Source organism: Pan troglodytes, chromosome 1 (assembly GCF_028858775.2).
Source record: "Pan troglodytes isolate AG18354 chromosome 1, NHGRI_mPanTro3-v2.0_pri, whole genome shotgun sequence".
Lineage (NCBI taxonomy): Eukaryota > Metazoa > Chordata > Mammalia > Primates > Hominidae > Pan > Pan troglodytes.
The window spans coordinates 209,022,157-209,042,600 of NC_072398.2; the positions used below are offsets into that span (position 1 = coordinate 209,022,157).

General features: G+C 50.0%; 1 protein-coding gene and 1 pseudogene across 1 annotated transcript; both read right to left on the reverse strand.

Moving 5' to 3' along the window:
- Positions 1 to 7,568: 7,568 nt before the first annotated feature.
- LOC456491 (chymotrypsin-like elastase family member 3B) lies at positions 7,569 to 19,904 on the reverse strand. Its single transcript, XM_513081.7, has 8 exons — positions 19,844 to 19,904; positions 18,473 to 18,558; positions 16,008 to 16,105; positions 15,757 to 15,891; positions 13,075 to 13,211; positions 12,577 to 12,719; positions 10,220 to 10,372; positions 7,569 to 7,661 (listed from the first exon to the last, which is right to left on the reverse strand). The coding sequence occupies exons 1-8, from the start codon at positions 19,884 to 19,886 to the stop codon at positions 7,644 to 7,646; spliced, it is 813 nt and encodes a 270-aa protein (XP_513081.4). The 5' UTR covers positions 19,887 to 19,904; the 3' UTR covers positions 7,569 to 7,643.
- Positions 8,988 to 9,100, reverse strand: LOC112207024 (U6 spliceosomal RNA; annotated as a pseudogene).
- Positions 19,905 to 20,444: the final 540 nt, after the last annotated feature.

Consider the following 20,444-nt stretch of genomic DNA (forward strand, 5'->3'; position numbering starts at 1 on the left):
TCAGGGATGGGGAAGGAGGCCCTGCAGGTGCCCCACCTGTGGTACAAAGAAGCCACCATGGGAACCCAGGGCTAGGACAGTATGCAGGTATCTCTTGTCCCAGGGAAGGCATCACCCCAGCTGGGATCCAAGGAGGTTATTGAGCAATGGCAGTGGGGACAGGCACAGCCCTTTCCCCACGGCCAGTGCCTTACCTTCCTGGTGTTACAGGAAAGGGGTCCCAATCCAGATGCCAAGAGAGGGTTCTTGGATCTTGTGCAAGAAAGAATTCAGGGCGAGTTCATAGAGGAAAGTGAAAGCAAGTTTATTAAGAAAGTAAAGGTATAAAAAATTGTTACTCCATAGACATGCCCATTTTTATGGTTATTTCTTGCTGATATGCTAAACAAGGGGTGGATTATTCATGCCTCCCCTTATTTTAGGCCATATAGGGTAACTTCCTGACGTTGCCATGGCATTTGTAAATTGTCATGGTGCTGGTGGGAGTGTAGCAGTCAGGACGACCCGAGGTCACTCTCATGGCTATCTTTGTTTTGGAGGGTTTTGGCCGGCTTCTTTACTGCAACCTGTTTTATCAGCAAGGTCTTTATGAGCTGTATTTTGTGTGGATGTCCTATCTGATCCTGTGACCTAAAATGCCTTAACCTTAACTGGCTATCTGTCTGGGAATGCAGCCCAGGTCTCAGCCTCATTTTACCTGGCTCTGTCGCTCAGGCTGGAGTACAGTGGCGTGATCTTGGCTCACTGAAGCCTCCACCTCCCAGGTTCAAGCAATTCTCATGCCTCAGCCTCCCCAGTAGCTGGAACTACAGGCATGTGCCACCACGCCCGGCTAATTTTTGTATTTCTGTAGAGACCTCGTTTTGCCATGTTGGTCAGGCTGGTCTCGAACTCCCGACCTCAGGTGATCTGCCCGCCTCAGCCTCCCAAAGTGCTGGGATTACAGGCTGAGCCACTGTGCCCAGCCTGACTGGTGTGCTTATATAAAGGGAAAACTGGGACACAGAGAAACTGCGGAGAGGGAAGGTGGCCATCTACAAGCCAAGGTGAAGGAACAGAACCTTTGCTCGTAGCCCTCAGAAGGAAACAAGCTGCTATATATCCTGATTTCCTTTTTCTGGCCTCAGGATTGTGAGACAATCAATTTCTGTTGTTTAAGCCACCCAGTTTGTGATACTTTCTTCTGGCTTCCCTGGCATTAAAAGTGATGGCAAAAACTGCAATTACGCTTTTACACCAATCTAAAAATAGAGCATGAAATGGCTCCTCCAGGACAACCACATTCCAGATGAAGAAAAGGGAAGGGGAGAACTTCACCTTTACATGGTCAACCTGAAATTTGCACGCATCTCTTCTGCCACAGCCAGAAATCAGCACACGGCCTCACCTGGCTTCCAAGGAGACAGGCAAGCGTGGTTTCCATTCTGCACAGCCCCTGGACACAATAAAAAGTCCTCTTAACAAGCAGGGTGCAGTGTCTCACGCCTGTAATCCCAGCACTTTGGGAGGCCGAGGCGGACAGATCACGAGGTCAGGAGTTCAAGACCAGCCTGGGCAAAATGGTGAAACCCCGTCTTTACTAAAAATACAAAAATTAGCCAGACGTGGTGGTACACACCTGTAGTCCCAGCTTCTTGAGAGGCTGAGGCTGGAGAATTGCTCGAACTTCAGAGGCAGAGGTTGCAGTGAGGTCATGCCACTGCACTCCAGCTTGGGTGACAGAGCGAGACTCTGTCTCAAAAAAAAAAAAAAAGAAGAAAAGAAAAAGAAAAGAAAAGAAAGGGGGAGAGCCAATATTGGGGACAGCCACCACAGGTCTCTTCCACAAAATACAAATAGTTTCAGATGCAAACAACAGGACACTCTGCCTAAGTGAAACAATTAGGATTTTTTTTTTTTTTTTTTTTTTTTTTTTTTGAGACAAGTCTCACTCTGTCGCCCAGGCTGGGGTGCAGTGGCATGATGGGAGCTCATTGCAGCCTCAACCTTCCTGACTCAGGCGATCCTCCCACCTCAGCCTGCTGAGTCGCTGAGACTGCAGGCATGCACCACCACGCCCAGCTAATTTTAAAATATTTTTTGTAGAGAGAAGGTTTCGCCATGTTGCCCAGACTGGTCTCAAACTATTGAGGTCAAGTGATCTGCCTGACTCGGCCTACCAAAGTGCTGGGATTACAGATCTGAGCCACCATGCCTGGCCACAACTAGGAAATGTACAATCTCACAGGACTTCACTTTAAGTGGAGAGGCAAGGGAGCTGAAGAGAGATGCACCCGAGCTCAGGCTTAGGATTTCTGCCATTCCCCTGGCTCTGCCCCACACCAGCTGCTGGCTTCCTCCTCAGGATGGAAGTCTGCCTTTGTCAGTCAGAGTCAAACCAGAAAACAGAAATCTCAAGTATTTGAAGTATAGGGAATTTAATCTGGGGAATTGGCTGTCTCGGTGAGGGAGGTGCAGAGAAGCCAGCAGGGAAGATGTGGGAACCCAGAGATTAGTACAGCTCCCTCCCAAGATGGTAGGACAGAGAGAGGAGATGCTGGTAGCTGGAGCCCAAGAGCAGAGGTCACCTCGCCAAAGCTGGGCCCAGCCCAGGCATGTCTGGTGGGAGCAGTGGAGGAAGTGTAGGGAGAGAAGTACCTTTTGGAGGACAGGAGGGAGGTTTCTCTCTCCCTCCAGCCTTTCAATCTCCCACTGGAAGTGGGAGAAGCCTGCTGTCATAGGTGCCTGGGAAATCCAGCCTGCCCCTGCCCAGCCACGATACAGCGAGGAATAAATCTAAGGACTGGAGCTTCTCTGGGAGGGGAGCAGAGAAGTGGGGCTGCAGATTCCTGCAGGGCAGGCACCCAAGGCCACAGGGGGCCTTTGAAGGGTTTTCCACAGGAGAACATGATCCAGCTTATGTCTTGAAGCGTGTCTCTGGCTGCTGAGTGGGAAACGGTTTGAAGAGGAGCCAGAATGCCATCAGAGAGGCTAGTGTGGGTTCTGCAGAGGTTCTCCAGGTAACCAGGGTGGGGGCAGTGGAGGAGCGGATGGGCTGAGGTCGAAGGAGGTTTTCAAGAAAGACAAAATCTGAGTCCAGGTGCAGTGGCTCACACCTGTAATCCTAGCACTTTGGGAGGCTGAGGTAGGTGGATCGCTTGAGCCTGGGAGTTCAAGACCAGCCTGGGCAATGGGGTGAAAGTCTGTCTCTACAAAAAAATACAAAAATTAGCTGGGCATGGTAGCATGCACCTGTAGTCCCAGCTACTTGGGAGGTTGAGGTGCGAGGATCACTTGAGCCGGGGAGGTCAAGGCTGCAGTGAGCAGTGATGGGGCCACTGTACTCCAGCCGGACAACAGAGCGAGACTGCATAGAAAAAAAATTTTTTTTAAAGAAATTCAGAAGTATTTGGCTTTGAAAAATAAATAAATAAATACAATTTCTTTTCTTTTCTTCTTCTTCTTTTTTTTTTTTTGGAGACAGGGTCCTTTCTGTTGTGCAGGCTGGAGTGCAGTGGTGCGATCTCAGCTCACTGCAACCTCCGCCTCCCAGGTTGAAGCAATTCTTCCACCTCAGCCTCCAAAGTAGCTGGGATTACAGGCACGCGCCACCATGCTCAGCTACTTTTTTGTATTTTTATTAGAGACGGGATTTCGCCACGTTGGCCAGGCTGGTCTTGAACTCCTGACCTCAAGTGACCCACCTGCCTCAGCCTCCCAAAGTGCTGGGATTACAGGCATGAGTCACAGTGCCCAGCCATAAATACAATAACCTTTTTAAAAGAAAATTTAGTATTTTGTTGATTTAAAGAAAATTATCCTTGGTATTTTAGTGCGGAAATACATCAAAGCATGACTGTAAGTGTCTTAAAAGCGGATATTGTGATGTGGTATCAGGACACCTGGACATCCTGCCATTAGAACTATGTTCTAACTGCCACAAGATTTTTCTTTCTTTTTTTTTTTTTGGAGACAAGGTCTCAATCTGTCACCCAGGCTGGAGTGGTACAGTGGTGCAATCACAGCTCACTGCAGCCTCAACCTCTCGGGCTCAAGTGATCTTCCCACCTCTGCCTCCCAAGTAGCTGGGACTACAGGCATGTGTCACACCACCCAGCTAAGATGCGGTTTTGCCATGTTGCCCAAGCTGGTCTCAAACCCCTGGGTTCAAGCAGTCCTCCAGTCCTCCTACCCTAACCTCCCAAAGTGCTGGGATTATAGGCATGAGCCACCGTTCCCAGCTGCCTGAGATTTTTCCTTTTCTCTAGCAGCTCAACAAGCACTGGCCTTGAGATCAATAATATTAAAACAACTGCAGCTCATCCACCACCAGACCCTAACACACCCCCTGCTCCTGCTCCAAAGCCATAACTACAGCTTTGATTGGTAAAGACACAGATTTCAGTAACTTTCTCCTGATAAGAAGACCACAGAGCATGGACTGGTTCTGTCTGGTTTACAGAAGCTGTACTTGAGTACCTTCATATTCCTGCTTCACCTTTTGATGCACAGGGTCTTGTTTTCATGCTTAAAGAGGTGGGGTCTCACTATGTTGTCCAGGCTGGAGTGCAGTGGCTATTCACAGGTGCGATCATAGTGTACTGCAGCCTTGAACTCCTAGCTTCAAGCTACCCTCCTGTCTCCACCTCCTGAGTAGCGGGGACTATAGGTACATGCCACCATGCCCAGCAGTAATGCATTTAAATGTCAAGTCTCCACCCCACAGTGAACATGGGACACATGTAACATACGTTTGTTCAGTACACATGTGTCAGGACCCCCTTTGTTAATATTTACAGCTCCTTCTTTTTTTTTTGAAACGGAGTTTTGCTCTTGTCACCCAGGCTGGAGTGCAATGGCACGATCTCAGCTCATTGCAACATCTGCCTCCCAGTTTCAAGCAATTCTCCTGCCTCAGCCTCCTGAGTAGCTGGGGTTACAGGCACCCACCACCACATCTGCCTAATTTTTGTATTTTTTAGTAGAGACAGGGTTTCACCATGTTGGCCAGGCTGGTCACGAACTCCTGACCTCAAGTGATCCACCGGCCTCAGCCTCCCAAAGTGCTGGGATGACAGGCATGAGCCACTGCGCCCAGCCCACAGCTCCTTCTATAACCTGTTGAATATGTATGTTTAGCCAACTCTTTCAGCTTCAAGCTTCCACTCCAATCCCTCCTCCTTTGGAGTGCCTGTTTCTCCTCTTTGCAAGAGGCTACACTTCCCAGCCTGTCAGCATGGCCACCGTGCAGGCTGTAACCCTTTATAAGATATAAAATCTCCTTTCCAAATTTATAGATCCTGGCCAGGCACAGTGGCTCACACCTGTAATCCCAGCACTTTGGGAGGCCAAGGCGGGTGGATCACTTGAGGTCAGGAGTTCGAGACCAGCCTGGGCAACATGGTGAAACCTCGTCTCCACTAAAAATACAAAAATTAGCTGAGCGTGGTGGCGTATGCCTGTAGTCCCAGCTGCTTGGGAGGCTGAGGCAGGAGAATTGCTTGAACCCAGGAGGCAGAGGTTGCAGTGAGCTGAGATTACACCATTGTACTCCAGCCTGGGCGACAGAGCGAGACTCCATCTCAAAAACAAAAAAAATAAGCCAGGCATGGTGGTGGGTGCCTGTAGTCCCAGTTTCTCAGAAGGCTGAGGCAGGAGAATCGCTTGAACCTGGGAGGCGGAGGTTGCAGCGAGCCAGGATTGTGCCACTGCACTCCAGCCTGGGTGACAGGCTGGATCTAAAAAATTATAGATCTCTTGATTTTTTTTAGTGAATGATTGTAATTAATATTTTTTAGAATATGAAGCAAAATGTGAAATTTGTTAATTCTGAAGGGAAGATACCTATCTGAGTCTCTGCTATCTTATTCTCTATGTTGCATCTTTTTCAGTTGTAGCTGAAAGTATAAAGGGAGGCTACAAATGGGCCATTAATATTAAAGTCATTTGTGTGTGTCCTTGCTGGGACAATCTTTCCTTTCATGGTGTTCAAAGAGAAATATGAGGAAAGAGATTCCTTTGCTTTTTTTTTTTTTTTTTTTTTTCAGAGACAGAGTCTTGCTCTGTGCCCAGGCTGGAGTACAGTGTCACAGTCTCAGCTCACTGCAGCTTCCGCCTCCTGGACTCAAGTGATTCTTCCACCTCAGTCTTCCGAGTAGCTGGGACTACAAGTACCCACCACCACACCTGGCTAATTTTTATATTTTTTGTAGAGATGGGGTTTTACCATGTTTCCCAGGCTGGTCTCAAACTCGTGGGCTCAAGTGATCCACCCACCCTGGCCTCCCAAAGTGCTGGGATTACAAGTATGAACCACCAGGCCCAGCCAAACTCCCTTGTTTTATGTTGCTTTTGTCTGTGTAACAGCATTCTTTTTTTTTTTTTTAAGAAGGAGTTTCGAACTCGTGACCTCAGTTGATCTACCTGCCTCAGCCTCCCAAAGTGCTAGGATTACAAGCATGAGCTACTGCACCTGGCCAGCGTTCTTTCTTTCAAAACTCAACTGTTTGCTGGTTCTGGGCTCGTGTGCAGCATTGTGTGTACCTGTGTGTGTATACCTGTGTACCTGTGTGTGTGTCTTCTCCCCCCTTCAGCAAGGGCTCTTCCTAGGGTTGCCTGACTTGTCTCTGTTTTTCCAGCCCTGAACTTGCCACAAAGCAGGTACCTAATACATGTTTAATGAATGACCCTGAGATGCTCATGACATGGTTACGCTTTGTGTCCCCACCCAAATCTCACCTTGAATTGTAATCCCCATAATCGCCATGTGTCAAGGGAGAAGGTAATTGAATCATAGGGTGGTTCCCCCATGCTGTTCTCATGATAGTGAGTGAGTTCTCACCAGATCTGATGGTTTTATAAGGGGCTCTTCCCCCTTTGCTAGGCAATTTTCCTTCCTGCCACCTTGTAAAGAAGGTCCCTTGCTTCCCCTTCATCTTCCACCATGATTGTAAGTTTCCTGAGGCCTCCCCAGCCATGCTGAACTGTGAGTCAATTACACTACTTTCCTTTATAAACTACCCAGTCTCGGGCAGTTCTTTATAGCAGTATGAACACAGACTAAGAGAGCTATCTTTAAATAATGAGCCACTTCAGGGCAGGAACCATGTCTCCTTACCCCTCTGAGCCCTCCTCTAAAACAAGGAATAAGTGTTTGTTGAATGAATGAATAACCAAAGCCCCCACCCCATCAGTGGAAGCAGATCACACATTGTCCTTCCCACTCTACCATGAGCCTCCTCAAGGGCTGGCAGGGTCTGTTTATCTGCAGATTTTTACCATGTTTATATGCCTGCATTGAAAAGCTACTGACTTACGTGTGACTATATACTAAGGCGACCAACTTGTCCCATTTTTCCTGGGACCTTCCCAGTTTTAGCATTAAATGTCCAGTGTCTTCACTCCTGAAGTTCCAGGCAAACCAGGATGGTCAGGTCACTGCACAGCAACTCCCCTCTCTCCCAGCATCATTTTTCCCTCATCTTCATATGAAAGGGTTGGACCTGGTCCTGTCTCTGCATATGAGATCTAAGATTTTAGGAACAGGCCAGAGGGGAAGAGGTGAGTCAACAAAGAAAGAAAGATTCAACTTGGAATTTTCTGAGAGATCTTTATTCTTTATTCAGGATTTGGGATCGATCAGCACTGCCAGCTGGGCCTTGGTTCTAGTGGCTTGCTATGGTCTGGAAAAGTTGGGGGGGCAGACAGAATAGTCAATTTAGGAGCATAGGTTCTGGAGTCAGATGAAACTGGGTTCAACTTCCAGCCCTGCTGTGTGACCCTGGGAGAGGGATTGACCTCTCTGAGCCTCAGTTTCCTCCTCTATGTAGTAGGGATAATGATAGAACTTACCTCATGGGGGGGTTCTTGATTAAATTGTTAACTAAGGTTCTCTCTACAATGGCCAGCATGAATTTAGATGGGATGTGTGCATAGATATATATACATATATATGTGTGTGTGTGTATATATATACGTATGTGTGTGTATATATATGTATGTATGTATGTATATAAACAAAATATATATTTTTGGGGTTTTTTTTCTTTTTGAGACAGAGTCTCACTCTGTTGCCCAGGCTGGAGTGCAGTGGCACAATCTCAGCTCACCGCAACCTCCACCTCTTGGGTTCATGCCATTCTCCTGCCTCAGCCTCCCAAGTAGCTGGGACTACAGGCGTACGCCATCATGCCTGGCTAATTTTTGTAGTTTTAGTAGAGACAGGGTTTCACATTGTTAGCCAGGATGGTCTCAATCTCCTGACCTTGTGATCTGCCCACCTCGGCCTCCCAAAGTGGTGGGATTACAGGCATGAGCCACCATGCCCGGCTTTTTTTTTTTTTTTTTAAGATGGAGTCTTGCTCTGTCGCCCAGGCTGGAGGGCAGTGGCGCAATTTTGGCTCACTGCAACTTCTGCCTCCCGAGTTCAAGCAATTCTTCTACCTCAGCCTCCCAAGTAGCTGAGATTACAGCCATGCAGCACCACGCCCGGCCAATTTTTTAATATTTTTGTAGAGACAGGATTTCACCATATTGGCCAAGGTGGTCTCGAACTCCTGACCTTATGATCTGCCTGCCTCGGCCTACCAAATTGCTGGGATTACAGGCATGAGCCACCGTGCCTGGCCTTATATATATATATTTTTAACATGGGTCAGGGAACCAAGGGATTAAATGGTCTATAAATCATCACTGTTTTTTTGTTTGTTTGTTTGTTTTTGTTTTTGAGATGGAGTCTTGCTCTGTCACCCAGGCTGGAGTGCAGTGGCGTAATCTCGGCGCACTGCAACCTCCGCCTCCCAGGTTCAAGCAGTTCTCCTGTCTCAGCCTCCTGACTAGCTGGGACCACAGGCATGCACCAATACGCCCGGATAATTTTTTGTATTCTTAGTAGAGATGGGGTTTCACCATGTCGGCCAGGCTGGTCTTGAACTCCTGACCTCAGGTGATCCATACGCCTCGGCCTCCCAGAGTGCTGGGATTACACGCATGAACCACTGTACTTGGCCAGAAATGTTTTTTTAATGGAAGCCTTCATGATTTTGCATGTCATCCTTGTGCAGGGGCCGTGCTAATCTCTATATCATTCCAATTTTAGCATATGTGCTGCCAAAGCAAGCACTACTGTTTTATTTTATTTATTTTATTTTCATTTTTTTAAGAGAGAGGCTCTTGCTGTGTTGCCCAGGCTCGAGTACAGTGGCTATTCACAGGTGTGATCCTACTACTTTTCAGCATGTGAGTTTTGACCTGCTCTGTTTCTGACCTGGGACAGTTCACCCCTCCTTAGGCCACCTGGTGGTCCCCACTCCCAGGAGGTCACCACATTGATGCCAAACTTGGTGCAGAACCAGATGGGTATAGCGCACTATGGCCCAGAACTTCAGGGCTCAACCAATCCTCCTGCCTCAGCCTCCCAAGTAGCTGGGACTACAGGTGGGCATCACTGCACCCAGCTAGCTATTACTTTTTTTTTTTTTTTTGAGACGGAGTCTCGCTCTGTCACCCAGGCTGCAGTGCAGTGGTATGATCTCGACTAACTGCAACCTCCGTCTCCCAGGTTCAAGCAGTTCTCTGCCTCAGCCTTCCGAGCAGCTGGGATTACAGACACCCACCACCATGCCCGGCTAATTTTTGTATTTTTAGTAGAGACAGGGTTTCACTGTCTTGGCCAGGCTGCTCTTGAACTCCTGACCTTGTGATCCACCTGCCTCTGCTTCCCAAAGTGCTGGGATTACAGGCATGACTACGCCATGCCCAGCTATTACTCTCTTTTTTGTTGTTGTTTAGCTATTACTGTTACCATGAGCGTTATTAGTCCTCTCTGATCACCCATCCCCAGATGAAGTCTGGGGCCTGGACTCCCCTCTCTCGGCTCTCATCAGACTGCATCGTTATCATTCATGTAATCACCTGTCCCCCACCAGGCAGCCTCTTGTCTGGCATGTCTCTCTATCCTCCCTGACAAGAGAGGACAAGACCAGAGGAGATACTTTATAAATACTTGTTGAAATAAGGAAGTTCAGCTGTAGTTCCAAGCACCACCCAGAAGCCATCAAGTTCCTGGGGTCACACTGTATCAGAAAACATCCCCAAGCCTTTCTGGAATGTCCCCAAGGGCCCTTCCCCATTGAGCTTCTAGGATCCTTTCAGGCCCTCCCCAGGATCCGATGTTTCTCACCTGTCACCTCTCAGAAGAGCCACCACCCTAAAGCCCTCCTGGCCGCCCTGCCCTCCTCACCTCCTCAATCCAGTCGATGAAGGCGGAGACTCGAGTGAACACCGTGGGCTTCCTGCGGGTGTTGCAGCCAAAGGCAGAAACAAAGCTGGTCACACCATGGACCTGCCAGCCACCATCCTCTGTGGGGCAGTTGAGGGGTCCTCCAGAGTCACCCTGGAACCGTCAGAGAGGAGTGGGTGGCTGAGCCATGTCTGAGGTTTACAGAACTGGTTCGGAATTCTAGGGATTTCGAGAAACTCCGACATTACTTGACTCCTCTGAGCCTTAGCTCGCTCATTTTTTTTTATCATTTATTATTTTTATTTTTTTCGATGGAGTCTCGCTCTGTTGTCCAGGCTGGAGTGCAGTGGAGCTAGCTTGGCTCATTGCAACCTCCGTCTCCCGGCTCCCAGGTTCAAGTGTTTCTCCTGCTTCAGCCTCCTAAGTAGCTGGGATTACAGGTACCTGCCACCACACCCCGGCTAATTTTTGTATATTTAATAGAGATGGGATTTCAACATGTTGGCCAGGCTAGTCTCAAAGTCCTGACTTCAGGTGATCCACCTGCCGGGGCCTCCCAAAGGGATTATGGGTGTGAGCCATCACGCCCAGCCAGCTGACTCATTTGTAATAGGGAATAGTAGTATCTTTCCAAGAGCCTAGGGAATTACATGAGATGATGCACGATCTTAGCATGATATCCAGTAGAGAAGAAGCACTCAGTAAACATAGTTCTTATTAGTAGCACCATAGTTAATTATTAATTCATACTCAATTATAATACAATGAGGGTATTTGATAGTATTCTTTTTTTTTCTGAGTCAGTGTCTCGCTCTGTCGCCCAGGTTGGAGTGCAGGGGCGCGATCTCGGCTCACTGCAAGCTCCGCCTCCCAGGTTCACACCATTCTCCTGCCTCAGCCTCCCAAGTAGCTGGGACTACAGGCGCCCACCACCATGCCAGGCTAATTTTTTGTATTTTTAGTAGAGACGGGGTTTCGCCGTGTTAGCCAGGATGGTCTCGATCTCCTGACCTCGTGATCCGCCCGGCTCGGCCTCCCAAAGTGCTGGGATTACAGGCGTGAGCCACCGCGCCCGGCCTTTGTTTTTTTTTCTTAGACAAGGTCTTGGCCAGGAAAGTGGCTCACATCTGTAAACACAACACTTTGGAAGGCCAAGGCAGGAGGATCACTTGAGCCCAAGAGTTAGAGACCAGCCTGGGCAACATGGTGAGACCTCTTCTCTACAAAAAATTTAAAAAATAGCTAGGCATTGTGGCACACACTTGTACTCCTGGCTGCTTGGGAGGCTGACATGGGAGGGTTGCTTGAGCCCAGGAGGGCAAGGCTACAGTGGGCTGTGATGGCGTTACTGCACTCCAGCCTGGGCAACAGAGCAAGATCCTGTCTCAAAAAAAAAAAAAAAAAGAGACAAGGTCTTGCTCTGTCGCCCAGGCTTGAGTGCAGTGGCAAAAATCATAGCCACTGTGAGCTTGAACTCCCAGGCTCAAACAATCCTCCCACCTCAGCCTCTCAAGTAGTTGGGACTACAGGCGAGTGCCACCATGCCTGGCTAATTTAAAAAAGTTTTTTTTGTAGATGGGCATCTCACTATGTTACCTAGGCTGGTCTCAAACTCCTAGCCTCAAGCAATCCTCCCGCCTCAGCCTCCCAAAGCACTTGGATTATAGGCAGGAGGGACTGTGCCCAGAACAATGATGGTATTCTTAATGTTTAATTATAACTTTTTTTTTTTTTTTTTTTTTTAGACAGAGTCTCACTCTGTCGCCCAGCCTGGAGTGCAATGGTGCGATCTCCACTCACTGCAACCTCTGCCTCCTGGGCTGTAGTGATTCTCCTGTCTCAGCCTCCCAAATAACTGGGATTACAGGCACCGGCCACCATGCCTGGCTAATTTTTGTATTTTTAGTAGAGACGGGGTTTCACCATGTTGGCCAGGCTGGTCTCGAACTCCTGACCTCAAGTGATCCACCCGCCTTGGCCTCCCAAAGTGCTAGGATTACAGGCATGAGCCACCATGCCCAGCCATAATTATAACTTTAGAACCACAGAATTGACCTGTGTTAGAGGTCATGGGACCAGTATCACCTGCTGTGCTGATGCGGAAGCCTGAGGACCAGGGAGACACAGTGACTTGTCCCAAGTCATGTCAGTGTGTGAGCTGAGACTGCAACCCGGGGGTCCTGACTCCCAGGCCTGGGCTCTGTGTCTGGACTGCGCTGATTTCCTCCAAGTCCTGCCTGGCCTGGAGTCTGAATGGGGCAAGCAGGCAAGATCCTTCCTCCACCTTCCAGGCAGCTGGCCCCATTCCAAGGTCCTGCACACCCAGCACCACCTCGGGCAGGTAAGAGCTGACTCACGTTGCAGCCGGAGCGGATGTCCCCTCCAGCACACACCATGGTCTTCTTCACGGAGGAACCCCACCAGTTCCACCTGGAGCAGTGTTCATAGTCCACCACAGGCAGCAGGGCCTCCTGCAGCTTGTCTGGGAGTGGCCCGTTGGCTGCAGCGATAAAAAGCACAGAGTCAGGGGTCTGGGGGCACACGGCTAGGAGCCCCAGAGGAAGGGGGCATCCAAGGCGCACAGTTCTGCTCCGATGAGGACTCTCCTCCCACCCGCTAAATGGTCCTGCATGCTTTGTGCACCATTACATCCCTAGCACGTGGCACACAGAAGGTACCAAAACATGTGCAATTGACAACATTCGTGTTTTGGAGGTTGGTGGGAGAAGGCTGCAGCTGGAGAGAAATGGGAGAAAAGTACAAGGTCTGGTCTTGGTGTTACCTTCAACCTGCAGCCCCCAGGCCCTGTCTTTCTGCCACTGTCCCTGTGGCCAGCTAGAGAAGTCAGCACGTACTATAGAGACGGCCCCAGCCGGTGATGTAGCAGGGTGTCTCGTTGGGAAGGATGTCACCAGCGGGAGGGAGTGAGGCGAGCTGGATGGCGTCTCCCAGCTGGGCGCTGCGTGAGAGCTTGATGAGGGCGATGTCATTGCTGGGGAGGAGGGAACAGTCACGGGGCCTGGTCCTCCGGCCGGCCCACGTCCTACCTTCCAGCCGTTGCTCCAGGCTATTCCGCCTCTGAGATGCCCCAGCTCCTTTACCCTCCAAATCCACTCTTTCATCATCATTATTATTATTATTATTATTATTATTATTATTGAGACAGAGTCTCGGTCTGTTGCCCAGGCTGGAGTGCAGTGTCACAATCATAGCTCACTGCAGCCTCCTGGGCCAAGGGATCCTCCTGCTTTCACCTCCTGAAGTGCTGGAATTACAGGCATGAGCCACTACACCTGGCCCAAAACGTTCTTAAGGGTGAGCAAATTTTTTTATTTTTTTTTTGAGTCAGAGTCTCGCTCTGTTGCCCAGGCTGGAGTGCAGTGGCATGATCTCGGCTCACTGCAACCTCTGCCTCCTGGGTTCCAGTGATTCTCCTGCCTCAGCCTCCTGAGTAGCTGGGATTACAGGTGCATGCCACCATGCCTGGCTAATTTTTGTTTATTATTTTTAGTAGAGACGGGGTTTTGCCATGTTGGCCAGGCTGGTCTAGAACTCCTGACCTTAGCTGATATGCCCGCCTGGGCCTCCCAAAGTGCTAGGATTACAGGCATGAGCCACCGCGCCCAGCCAAGGCTGAGCAATTTTAAGAAACCCTTCTAGTCCCTTGGGTCACTCTGACCCTTGGCCTTCAGAATTGTCCGCTCCTTTGACCCTTTAACCCTCACAGTTCAGCTGTATCAGAATCATCTGGAGGGCTTGTTAAAACAGACTGCTGCGGATCACGAGGTTAAGAGATTGAGACCATCCTGGCTAACACGGTGAAACCCCATCTCTACTAAAAATACAAAAAAAATTAGCTGGGCTTGGTGGCGGGCACCTGCAGTCCCAGCTACCCGGGAGGCCGAGGCAGGAGAATGGTGTGAACCTGGGAGGCGGAGCTTGTAGTGAGCCAAGATTGCGCCACTGCACTCCAGCCTGGGTGACAGAGCGAGACGCAGTCTCAAAAACAAAACAAAACAAAAACAGACTGCTGCATCCCACCCCAATTTCTGATGCAGTGGATCTTGGCTAAGGCCCAATAATTCACTTTTTTTTTTTGAGACAGAGTATAGCTCTGTTGCCCAGGCTGGAGTGTAATGGCACGATCTCGGCTCACTACAACCTCCACCTCCTGGGTTCAAGCAATTCTCCTGCCTCAGCCTCCAGAGTAGCTGGGATTATAGGTGCGCGTCACCACACCTGGCTAATTTTTTTAATTTTTAGTAGAGATGGGGTTTCACCATGTTGGCCAGGCTGGTCACAAACTCCTGAGCTCAAGTGATCCACCCACCTCGGCCTCCGGCAGTGCTGGGATTACCTTGCCTGGCCAATAATTCACATTGCTGCAGGTTCCCAGGTGATGCTGATACTGCCAGCCCAGGTACCACATTTTGAGAACCACTGCCCTCTGTCTTCACCTGCCTGCGTGTCACTCCAGTCCTTTTGTCTGGGTCTCCCTTTTCTCTCTACTCACCCCAGAAGCCCTGTGAAGATGGATTGAGGTTTCCATCATATTGTGCTTCACTCCTATACTGCATTTGCAGGAGTTCTGCACCCGTCTTTGACCCTCTCGCCAGAAAAAACTCTGAGAAAAAAGTCTGAGCCACTCAGACTTAAGAATTTTTCATATGGCAGGGCGCGGTGGCTCATGCCTGTAATCCTAGCACTTTGGGAGGCCGAGGCGGGCAGATCACGAGGTCAGGAGATCGAGATCATCCTGGCTAACACGGTGAAACCCCGTCTCTACTAAAAATACAAAAAATTAGCCAGGCGTGGTGGCGGGCGCCTGTAGTCCCAGCTACTCGGGACGCTGAGGCAGGAGAATGGTGTGAACCCGGGAGGCAGAGCTTGCAGTGAGCCAAGATCGTGCCACTGTACTCCAGCCTGGGCGACAGAGCGAGACTGCATCTCAAAAAAAAAAAAAAAGAATTTTTCGTACACTTGAAGGGCATAAGATTGTCTCCTTGGCCTTCACAACCACCCGGGAAGCCCAACTTCATGGTCACCTTTTGACAAATGGCAAAACTAAGGCCCAGAGAAGGCCAGTGACTTGCTCAGGCCATACACAGAGTTAATGCCAGAGCCTGACGCTCAGCCCAGTGCTCCTCCTTTTGCCCATAGTGCTGGGAGCCCAGGATGCACTGGGTGAGCCATCTATTGAATGGAGAAACCCTCGGCTTTGGGGGAAGGATGCCAGAGGAACCCTGAGCTCTGAAGCCACTAGCCAAGTGGTCTTGGGGGAGTTCCTGCCCCTCCCTGAGCTCTGCCATCCCCTCTGTAGGGAGACAGGTTTGGTGGTGATGGTCCTTAAAGGCTCTGCTGGCTTCAGTCCTCAGTGTGTGGGACCTGGGCACAGGCTGCTGGACCCAGCTCCCCCGTCCCTATGTCCCTATGTCCCTACGTCCCAGCTCAGAGTTGGAACCTACTCAGACTTGGCTGTGGGTCATGGAGGGATGAGTAGAGGAGCCTCTGGGTTCCAGACCGGAGCATTCACTCACCCACAGGCCACACACGAGCGGTTCCAGAGTGGATGCACAAAGAGGTCCCCAGAGTTGATGGGGATCACCTGCTCGGGGCCCTCCTTCACAGCACGGTCGTACTCGCCCAACACCACCTGGTAGGTCAGGGAGCTCCTGCGGGCGGAGGTGAGGTCAGTCTGGGCCTGACTGGCTACCTCCCTCCTTCCTCATCATCACCCACCCTCCCCGGCTGCCTGGGGCCACAGGCAGGGACAGGGTAGAGAACTCACGAGATGCAGTGGCCAGCAGTCACAACCCAGTCGGGGGCAATGAGGCTACCGCCACAGGTGTGGTAGAAGCTTCCGCTTTTCTCATACTGCAGGGAAACCTGGTGGCCCAGGAGGAAAGGGCCTCAGTGGGCTGGGCCCCACCATGAGAGTTGCCACCAATGGCTGTATAGGTTGTGCACTGTGCAACTCTAGAGGGCGCCATTTACACGGAAAACAAGAGCACCCTCTGAAATATGCAGCATACAACCTGCGACCTGGGCAGCTGCCGGTGGTGGCCCTATCACTTTTCCATGGGGGTCACATTCTGATTCTCCAAAGCCTCCCCATACCAGGACTATGACCTCCCTGGGGACCCCAACATTCTCTACCTTCTGTTTCTTGAGAGCCCTTGAAGGCCCTCTGTTCTATCACGCACCCCTCGCCCTGTGACTTTTTTTGTTTGAGATGGAGTTTTGCTCTTGTTCCCCAGGCTGGAGTGCAATGGTGGCAATCTCAGCTCACTTCAACCTCCGCCTCCCGGGTTTAAGCGACTCTCCTGCCTCAGCCTGCACAGTAACTGGGATTACAGGCACCTGCCGTCATACCTGGCTAATTTTGTATTTTTAGTAGACACGGAGTTTCACCATGTTGGCCAGGCTGGTCTCGAGCTCCTCACCTCAGGTGATCTGCCCACCTCGGCCTCCCGAAGTGCTGGGATTACAGGCGTGAGCCACCGCGCCCAGCCCCCCTGACTCTTTTGAACCTCAGCTCTTTCAAGGCCTCTTGAGCCTTCTGAAGCACAGCACACCCTGATGAGTTCTTTGCCTCTCTTCCCATTTCCTACACATTCTGATTTTCAAAAGCTCCATCTAGACCAGGGTTAGCAAACTGTGGACAGTGGGGCACATCAGGCTTCTGGTCTGTTTTTGTAATAAAGATGTCCTGGAAATAGTCACATTCATTTCTGTATTGTTTGTGTCTACTTTCATGCTACCATGGAACAGTCAAGTCATTACTATCCAAACCATCAAAAAACCTAAAATATTCACTCTCTGGCCATTTACAGAATAAGCCTGCTGACCCTCTCCGATAAAACTTCCCATAATGATGGGAATGTTCTATATCTTTGCTGTCCAATATGGTAGCCACTAGCCACATGTGACTATTGAACATTTGAAATGTGGCAAGCAGACCAAGCATGGTGGCTCACGCCTATAATCCCAGCACTTTGGGAGGTCAAGACGGGAGGATCACTCGAGCTCAGAAGTTCGAGGCAAGCCTGGGCAACATAGTGAGACCCCATCTCTACAACAATATATAAAAATTAGCTGGGCGTGGTGGCGCATGCCTGTAGTCCTAGCTACACAGGAGGCTGATGTGGGATGATTGCTTGGACATAGGAGGTCAAGGCTGCAGTGAGCTGAGATCACACCACTGCACTCCAGCCTGGGCAACACAGCAAGACCCTGTCTCAAAAAAAAAAAAAAAAGAAAAGAAAAGAAAAAAAGAAATATGGCAAGCACTGAGGAATTGAATTGTTAACATTATTTAATGTAAGTAAATTTCAGCTGGGTGCAGTGACTCACACCTGTAATCCCAGCACTTTGACAGGCTGAGGCAGGTGCATCAGCTGAGGTCACAAGTTCCAGACTGGCCTGGCCAACATAGCGAAACCCTGTCTCTACTAAAAATACAGAATTAGCCGGGCTTGGTGGCACATGCCTGTAATCCCAGCTACTTGGGAGGCTGAGGTAGGAGAATCGCTTGAACCCGGGTGGCAGAAGTTGCAGTGAGCCAAGATCGCGCCATTGCACTTCAGCCTGGGCAACAAGAGTGAAACTCTGTCTCAATAATAATAATAGTCATAATAATTTAATTTAATTTTTTTTTTTTGAGACAGAGTCTCACTCTGTTGCCCAGGGTTGGAGTGCAGTGGTGCGATCTCATCTCACTGCAACCTCCACCTCCTGGGTCCAAGGGATTCTCCTGCCTCAGCCTCCTGGGTAGCTGGGATTACAGGCGTGAGCCACCGCACCTGGCCTAATTTAATTAAATTTAAATAGCCAGGGCACATCAAGTCCAGCCTTCTGAGCTTCCCTCCACTGGCCTTACAAGACCCCTCACTCCCTTATTGCTTTCAGACCTCAAAGCCCTGTAGTATCATCCTAGGAATCTAGAAATGAGTCTCTCAAAATCTCACTTCTTCAACACAGTGCCTGAAATTCCACCATCAGTGTGCCAACTCCTTGAGTTTAGCATTTCCTTCACCCCCGATTCCACTTTTAAGTTGCAAATAGCCCAGTGAGGGTTACAGACGGAATGGGCAAAACCTCCCTGTGAAGTAGATGGTCCAAGGGCTGCCTGGTCTTTGGAAGCTGAAGTGGACATTGCAAAGGGAGCAATGGTGTCAAGGCTGGATGCCATGCCATTAGAGCTTAGGGTCCAGAGCCCACGGTGGGAAGGAGGGCAGCTGCTATTGCTCTTACCTGCCAGGGCCAGCTGTAGGGGACCGCATCCTCACCATTGACAACGCGGCTGGAAGGGCGAGAGGAAGGTGGGCCATAGCCTGAGGCTAGAGGGGAGAGGAGAGCTGTCAATCAGCTGGAGGGTCCCCAAAAGCAAAGAGGAGGCCAGGGTCCCAGTCCAAGCCGTGCCTTCAACTGGCTGTGTGACCCCATGCAAGCCACTTTCACCCTCTGGACCTCAGTAACCACATATGAACAGTGAACATTTAAACTAGAGCAGGGCTTTCCAGAATCCCAAGACTCCAGGGATAGAGATTCAAATGTGGCCTCCTTCATTGGGAGGATTGAAGAGCTTGATACACTTAGAACAATGCCTGGCCCTCGATGAGCCCTCAAAAAGTGAGAGCTATTGTCATACAGAGTGGAGGCTTTAAAGAAGGACTTCCTGGGTTCAAAGTGCAGCTCTGGGCTGCGTGTGGTGGTTCACACCTGTAATCCTAGTGCTCTGAGAGGCCGAGGCGGGAGGATCGCTTGAGCCCACGAGTTTGAGACCAGCCTGGGCAACATAGCAAGACCTCATCTCTAGAAAAATAAAGTACAATAAAATAAAGTAGCCAGGTATGGTGGCATGTGCCTATAGTCTCAGCTACTCAGGAGGCTAAGGTGGTAGGATTGCTTGAGGCCAGGATTTTGAGACCAGTCTGGGCAACAAAGCAAGACCTCATCTCTACAAAAAAAAAGCAAAAAATAAAAACATTAAATGCAGCTCTGCCTTTTGTTCTATGATAAGCTACTTTACTTCTCTGAGGGTCGGTAAAATGGGGATAATGATATTACTGATCTCCTGAGGCTGTTGTGAGAATTACATGAGAAAGTATAAGAAAAACCCTAAACATTCTGCCTGGCATAGTAAGCACTCAATCAATGTTATCTGTTACCATTATTGTCAGTCAAGGGAGGCTGCTTGGAAGAGGTGGCCCTGAGCTGGAATGTAATATGGCAGAGAGACCAGGAAAAGGCCAGAGCATAGAATATGGAGCCAGGTAGGGGGAGTGTGAGAGGAGAGTTGGAGTGGTAAGCAGAACAGTGGAAATTCCAACCCAAGAAGTCCAACCACACAGCCCAAACTCTTAACCGTTTGACTTTGTTTACTGCCCCCATCAAGGACTTCCACCACAGCCCTTTGGGGTCTTTCTCCATCCACGGCTTCCCCTCCACTCTCCTGCTCCATCATAAGCTGAAAGCCCCCACAGTCATGCCCCCGGGTACAAGCTGAGACCCCCTCCTGTGGAACCGGGCGTAGGGTGTCATGGGACTCAGAGCGAGTGGTAGATTTCAAGGATTCCTAGTCCAGGGCAGCCCAGGGAGCACACACACAGGTTGGGGTCTTACCAACGGCCACAAGGAGGAGGGAACTGAGCAGCCGGAGCATCATGAGTTTTGCGATGATAGGAAAAGGGCACAGAGCCTGGGGCTCTAATATAGGGCAGAAGGTAAGCAGGGGGGCTGATTGGGCCCCCCTCCCAGAACAGGTGGTGGAACTCCAGGTCTCCCATGGTCCAAGGCCACAGTCCTCGCCTGCTGCAGATGGAGGAGTGACAGCCAAAGGAAGGACCTAGTGTTCCCTCCAACAGGTGGCCGCACAGGTGGTGTGGAGTGGCCAACTGATAACAAGAGTTCAGGAAGAAAAGCTCATGTCAGGACAAGACCTCCTCTTTCGGAAAGAACAGGGGCACTGGAACCGGGCAGACCACGGTTCAATCCTGGTTCTGCCACCTCCAAGCTCTGCGACTTTGGCCACATGGCTTAACCTCTCTGAGTCTCAGTTTTCTGCTCTCTAACATGAGATTCATATTAGTACCCACCTCCACAAAAAATTTTTTGTTGAGCACTTTTTCTCTATATATCAGGCACTGTTCTAGGGGATACAGCTATGAAAAATACATGGTCTCAGCCCTTCTAGAGTTTGAGTCTAGGCCAGGAGCGGTGGCTC

Bases quoted from the DNA above. Each gene is read 5' to 3' on its own strand.
- LOC456491 (XM_513081.7), bottom strand. From the start codon at position 19,886: ATGATGCTCCGGCTGCTCAGTTCCCTCCTCCTTGTGGCCGTTG. The intron at 18,559-19,843 runs GTAAGACCCCAA...TCTCCCCTCTAG, and splicing joins CCTCCTCCTTGTGGCCGTTG to CCTCAGGCTATGGCCCACCT. The intron at 15,892-16,007 runs GTGAGTTCTCTA...CTCCGCCCGCAG, and splicing joins ACTGCTGGCCACTGCATCTC to GAGCTCCCTGACCTACCAGG.